The sequence below is a fragment of the Pteronotus mesoamericanus genome, unplaced genomic scaffold (genome assembly GCF_021234165.1).
Source record: "Pteronotus mesoamericanus isolate MK-2021 breed Mesoamerican mustached bat unplaced genomic scaffold, CSHL_Meso_final contig_182, whole genome shotgun sequence".
Lineage (NCBI taxonomy): Eukaryota > Metazoa > Chordata > Mammalia > Chiroptera > Mormoopidae > Pteronotus > Pteronotus mesoamericanus.
This window is the reverse complement of record NW_026555078.1, coordinates 28,182,044-28,188,080: the sequence shown is the minus strand read 5'-3', so window position 1 is coordinate 28,188,080 and position 6,037 is coordinate 28,182,044. Positions and strand designations below refer to the sequence as shown.

Sequence of the window (6,037 nt, the reverse complement as noted above, 5' to 3'; positions counted from 1 at the left end):
GGTAGTGCCTTGACCTCTCAGCAGTGCTCTTTGTTGGCAAATCCTTCAGCAGACTCTAACCAGGACTCCATGTACCCCTCTACTCCAGAGAGGAAGGTCAGAAAGGGCAAAATGAGGTGTGCAAAAAGTCCCAGACTGAACTCTAAAGATTTCTAGTATGAACCTCACAATGCCCTGTGGGCATTTTGCCCTGCTGCCTCCATACTTAACAGTTAGGCATAGAACCAGGGGTAGGAACGTCTTCTACCTGGTTGGGTTTTTTGTTTGTTTGTTTGTTTGTTTGTTGTTTTTTCCTACACATTTTCCCCATGAAGTAAAACCCTGAGTTTGCAGAAAGCAGAATAGATGTCTATGGATTTCCAGAGAGAACTAAGCATTTGCCCATGGTCTCCCAGATCTACTAGCTGCAAACCGACAGCAGAAAGTTTGGAAGTTGCCCAAACAGGTCTGAGGCCAAGGCTGTCACTGCACTTCCTAGGTTTCCTGGTCAAGCGTAAAAGAAAAAATGGAATGGGAGAGGGGTAGCAAGTAGTACGCAAAGTTGCAAAATTGGTAAAAACCTATCCTTTGGTAATATTAGGAAAAATCAACCCGAAGTTCCGGCTTTCGCCTGGCAAACGCGAGAGAAGTGCCTTTGAAAAATGGGGTGTAGGTCACCGCCTTCTCCACAATAAGGTTATTTCTAAGGAGCTCGGCGGAGTTTCTCTCATTGCCAGGGATGGGGAGCTCACATATTCCTTCCATCTGTCCTTTTCCCGAGTGAAGCTGATGAACGAATACATGATCCTAATGTGCCGGGGACAGTTTATTTCCTTTGTGTTAACAAAATTAAACCGAGTTCTCCCTGCGATGGCGAAGATGGGATTTCCTGGCAGCAGACCCCGTCACTTGGCTCCCACACACCGCGTCCGATGGGGCTGGGACTCTGCCGCCCGAAGCCTGCGCCCTTTTCCAAGGACTCCAGCACAGCCAGTCCTTGTGTTGGGTCCCACTAGTCGGAGAGCCCAAGACGCGCATCAGCCAAAGCGCCCTTTCATCTAATATTGGCATAACTAGTGACCAAGAAACGGAATAAATATTCCCATTTCTTGGATAGGGCACCTAGACTCAGAAAATTAACACGACTGGCTCACAAAGACTAAGGGTAAGAAGATAGTTCCCCTCGAATTCCCGGTTTTCAACCTGTGCAGCAGAAGGGTGCGAGGAGGCGCGGTCCCCCGGGGACACCGACACCTCCTCACCTCCCGCCCGCCCTGGGCTCTTGTGGCAGCTTCTGCGTGCCAAGCAAGCAAGAAGCTGTTCTGCTGGGGGAGTGCGCAGGGAGAGACATCCCAGGGACCGAATTAAGAAACCTCAGCAAGCCGGAGCAGAGGCATGCTTTCCTTCCCTGGCCAGAAGTGCCAGAACGAAGCCCTCCCGAGGTCCCGCTTCACCCTGGCCCGGCCCTCAGGCTTCGCGGAGTGTTCTACACAGTCGGTTGTGGACCCTTGCGTGTGATGTTTCTCACTAAAAGTTGTCCTTGCGGATTTGGAAGTCACCCCAAGCTAGAGAAGGTTTGTACTTTGTCATTATCCTCATCTCCCTTTTTATTTTGCCTCTGCCCTGTCGCATTTCAAGAAAATGAGCTCGTAGAAAAGAAAGCCTCTGCATTGTGGCAGCTGGCAGTCTCACAGAAATGATGTAAATGGTTGCAGGACTTTTTCTTCCCCTCTGCTATTTTATTTCCGAGTGAACTGTGAAGATCAGTTCATATAATATGAGGGTTTTCCATCAGAACGAGCTTTGCCCTGCACTCAGGCGTAGCATGATCTGACCCGACACCTCCAACCATCTGTGCTATCTATCCGCCTTCTGATTTACCGGAGCTGTACCAGCCGCATACAAGTTGTACTTGATACTAAAGAAAAGACAGCTCGGCCCCAGTCCGGTGTGAGCCGAACATTCCCTATCTGATTCCATTCTAGGGATGGGCCTCCCAAAGATTGTTTTCCTCTCCCAATTATTGTCTTCAAACAAAACAACCCCCTGTGAAAGGCCCAGGTGAGATCATGGTTTCTTTTGATCTAGGCCTCGGAAAATGGTATTATGTGATTGTCAATTGGGAATCAATAAAAGTTGCCAATTCAATCTGGTGGCCCAAAGGCAGAGCTGCCAAGAAGGCCCTTCTTTATAGGAGGGGGGGTCAGTGCTCAATGGCTTAATAAGCACTTTCTGCCCACTCCCCCCAAAAATATTGCTGTGGTCTCCCCTCCTTCCCCCTCTCTATTTTACTTCTCTACTGAATTACTTTTGGGCTAAAATGTCAAAGTTAGAGTTTCTATCTTCTGCTTAAGAGGTAAATGTTATATCTTCTAGCATAGGGTAGGGGAGAAAATTAGCCTGCAAGAAAAAGAGCAAATCGATATTTTTAAAAAGGTCCTTGAAATAAGCTTTTAAATTGCTGTCCTGACCTACCAATGACTTCTCACTCTAGATGTGGCTATGCTGCGTATTTGTTCAAGTCCATTAAACTTGGGGGGGGGGGGGGGGGGGGGGGCGGGGAGAGCTGCTGAAAAGTATAAACTGGGGGATGCCTCTTTTCTTGAGATTGTTTGACTTCATGGTCAGCACCTGTGATATAAGGTGTGAGAGTGTCCTAGCTCATATTTTCAATGATTTCGAGAGTCTTTGCAGGTGGTGAGAATAGAGTCCAGACTGACCTCTTCTACAGATCCCCGGTCCACTCCTTCTGCTTCACATTCGATTCCCACTGGGCTGTGTGGCAGCTGGAAAAGGAGGAAAGGCGTGCAGGAATGGGTGCTGAGAAGAAATGAGGTGATCCACTTCCCCTCCCTCCCCATCCGTGCGCTCCCCACACTGTTGGACGTTGCGTTACAACTACACTTGACGAATTCTTGTAGGAGTTCGATCTGGCCAGTCCTCTTTGTCCTTTGGAGACCTCTTGACCCAGGCAGAGCATCTCCCCAAAGTGGATTCCCGTAGCATCATTGTCTCTTTGGGGGCAGGGGGAGGGAGGTAGAACGGAGGGATAAGGCTGGGAAAGGGAGGGGGGCGGAGCAGTTTGAAACGCTGCCGCTTTCGCTTCTCTTTTTCCTGCAGACACTCGCAAGTCTTCCTCCTCCAGGTTCTGCAAAATACTGTGGAAAAGTCCACGAGGAAACGGCGGGCGCTGTCGAGAGCGGGGAGGTGCTGAAATGGCCTAGACGCCCTGGTTTCAGTCTTGATTGGCAGAGCCGGCCAGTGACTGACAGGGGGTCTCCATGGCGCCCGCGCGGCCAATCCGCCCACCCCAGTAGAGATGCCGGCTCGCCCGCCTGCGTGCCCTAAGCCTGCAGAGCCGAACCTGAGCCACCGAGCCGGAGCCGGCATCTCCTCCAATTCCTCCCGCTCGCTTGCTCCTCGCAGTTGCACTGCCACCGCCCCCCCAGCAGTCCCTCCGACTGCCCTGAACTGGTTCACAGAGGAGAGCCTGGCGCATCCGGCCGGGCCCGTGGGCATCTGCTGCGTGTCTTGTTCCCGGCTCAGCGCTCCCGCGGCCTCCGGCGCTGCCTCGATGTTCCAGCTGCCCATCTTGAATTTCAGCCCCCAGCAAGTAGCGGGGGTATGCGAGACTCTGGAGGAGAGCGGAGACGTGGAGCGCCTGGGTCGCTTCCTCTGGTCACTGCCCGTGGCCCCTGCGGCCTGCGAGGCCCTCAACAAAAATGAATCAGTACTTCGAGCGCGAGCCATCGTGGCCTTTCACGGTGGCAACTACCGGGAGCTCTACCATATCCTGGAAAACCACAAGTTCACCAAGGAGTCCCACGCCAAGCTGCAGGCGCTATGGCTCGAAGCGCATTACCAGGAGGCCGAGAAGCTGCGTGGACGGCCCCTGGGGCCGGTGGACAAGTACCGCGTGAGGAAGAAGTTCCCACTGCCGCGCACCATTTGGGACGGCGAACAGAAGACACACTGCTTCAAGGAGCGCACGCGGCACCTGCTACGGGAGTGGTACCTGCAGGACCCCTACCCCAACCCCAGCAAAAAACGTGAGCTTGCTCAGGCAACCGGACTGACCCCTACGCAGGTAGGCAACTGGTTCAAAAACCGCCGGCAGAGGGACCGGGCAGCTGCCGCAAAGAACAGGTCAGTGCCTAGAGCCTCCTCGCCTTGCGCTCACCCGGGAGGGGGCAGGCGACAGCACCCTGGGCGCCCTTACCTAGGGCCTTAGAGACTTGGATTCAGCAGGGAGCGAGGTCTCTCTTCAGACACGAGGCCCTGCGTTCGGGGATTCTGGGCAGGGGTTCCCTTCCCGGTTCCTGGTTCCCACCCCCTCGTCCTAGGAGCCTGGGGGTCAATCCAGCAGCTGGTTCCACTCACCAAATTAAGGCTGCATTGGAAGCGGGGAAGAAATAAAATTAAAATCCTAGAAACAATGAGGGACTTCAAATTCAAAGCTAATTCTTGTCAGCCTTGGCCCAGGCTCTTATAATTAATTGAAGCCTGGTTTATTAGCAATGTGGCAGTTTATTGTAATTTTTAAAGCCCATACGCACCCTTCTCTGATGCTATGAAAACAGTTTTCAATGAGCTTCTGTTCCTAAGAAGTGGGAAGTCCAGTTACCTTCCCACGCGTGGACAACGCAGTCTCAAAATAGAAAATTAGTTGGCTTTTCATTCCCCAGCCTGTGGATCTCAAGTAGCCACTTTGGCGAACAATCTAGCCTCTTCCCCCAGGCCCAAGTGCTCTCTGCAACCTCCAGGCAGCACTTTTTGCTGTTAGTTTCAGGCCAACCAGACCTCAAAGGCACAGGCACACTATGGGAAGGGGGTCTCCAGTCTCAGAGCCTACTTTGTCCTTGTCGCCCACACCTCATTTATCCTGGCAGTATTGTAAATAGCTCAAAGGGTCAATATTCACGGGATGACCCTGTGAGCCCAGCATCCCAAATACTGGGGAGACTGGGAGCCCAAAAAAGGACTCTGAAGAAGGGTGGGGCCACTGCCCGACTCCGCCAGAGGCGGCTACGGACTCTTGCCCGGGGGCCTCGTGTTACTCGTTTTAACAGCCTCGGTCTGAGGGACAGCCGCCAACCGCAGGGCGTCAGGGATGCGGACCTGGGAAGAACGCAAACAATGTTAAGTGTGTGTTCCTTTCCTTCCCTGTAGACTGCAGCAGCAAGTCTTATCTCAGGGCTCCGGGCGGGCGCTAAGAGCCGAGGAAGAAGGCACGACCGAGGTCCTGGGAGCCACCGCCAGCCCGGCCGCCAGCCTATCCAGCAAGGCAGCCACTTCAGCCATCTCCATCACGTCCAGCGACAGCGAGTGCGACATCTAAGCTACCCGGCCAGCAGGCTCGGAAACAGAATCCGTGTATAAAAGGACACAAACAAAATGAAGGAGGGAGGGAAGAGAGACCAACCAGGGACTCCGATGAGGAGGGACCGGAGAGTTCGGGTTGCCGTACCCGCCCGTGGCCTGCCTAGCTCCACTGGCGCCCTCCGGCCAGTATTACAGGGGCCCACGGTGAGGCTCGACCCAGCGCCACGTTCTCCTTGCTTTGCTTTTTCCCAAGGATTTTGCTGCAGAGATGCCTCTGGAACCTGAAGTACACGCTGAGCGCCTGCCCTGAATCTCCCGTGGGTATTTCACGTCAAAAGGACGCTGTTATATAACTTTTGCTTTAAAGTTTTTAAAACAAAACACATATATCCTGTTTACTTATTTAAGAGACTGCTGTGGTAGGTTTCTCTGTATCTTGGGAACTTGCTGTTTTTAAAGGCGCAGGGTGGAGCCAAGGGTTCTGTGTGAAGAAACCAAACAATAAAAACCTGGTGAGCAACCTTTCCTACTTAAGGGAGCTACTCTCAGAATCCTACCAAAAAAAAAAAAAAAAAAATCCTTTCCTCCACCAGCAAGACAAGGACTCTAGTACAAACGGTACCTTTTTCTTTATGGTATATTTTATGGTATGTCCATAACTATCTCCCAAGTCAAATTGTGTGCCTGTGTGTATGTATGTACATATGTATGTATGTACATATGTATGTATGTGTAC

The 6,037-nt window shown here is 52.3% G+C and overlaps 1 protein-coding gene across 1 annotated transcript; it reads left to right on the top strand.

Moving 5' to 3' along the window:
* The first annotated feature begins 3,475 nt into the window (after nt 1-3,475).
* On the top strand, nt 3,476-5,317 carry SIX6 (SIX homeobox 6). Its single transcript, XM_054567031.1, has 2 exons — nt 3,476-4,125; nt 5,149-5,317. The coding sequence occupies exons 1-2, from the start codon at nt 3,554-3,556 to the stop codon at nt 5,315-5,317; spliced, it is 741 nt and encodes a 246-aa protein (XP_054423006.1). The 5' UTR covers nt 3,476-3,553.
* The last annotated feature ends 720 nt before the right edge of the window (nt 5,318-6,037 follow it).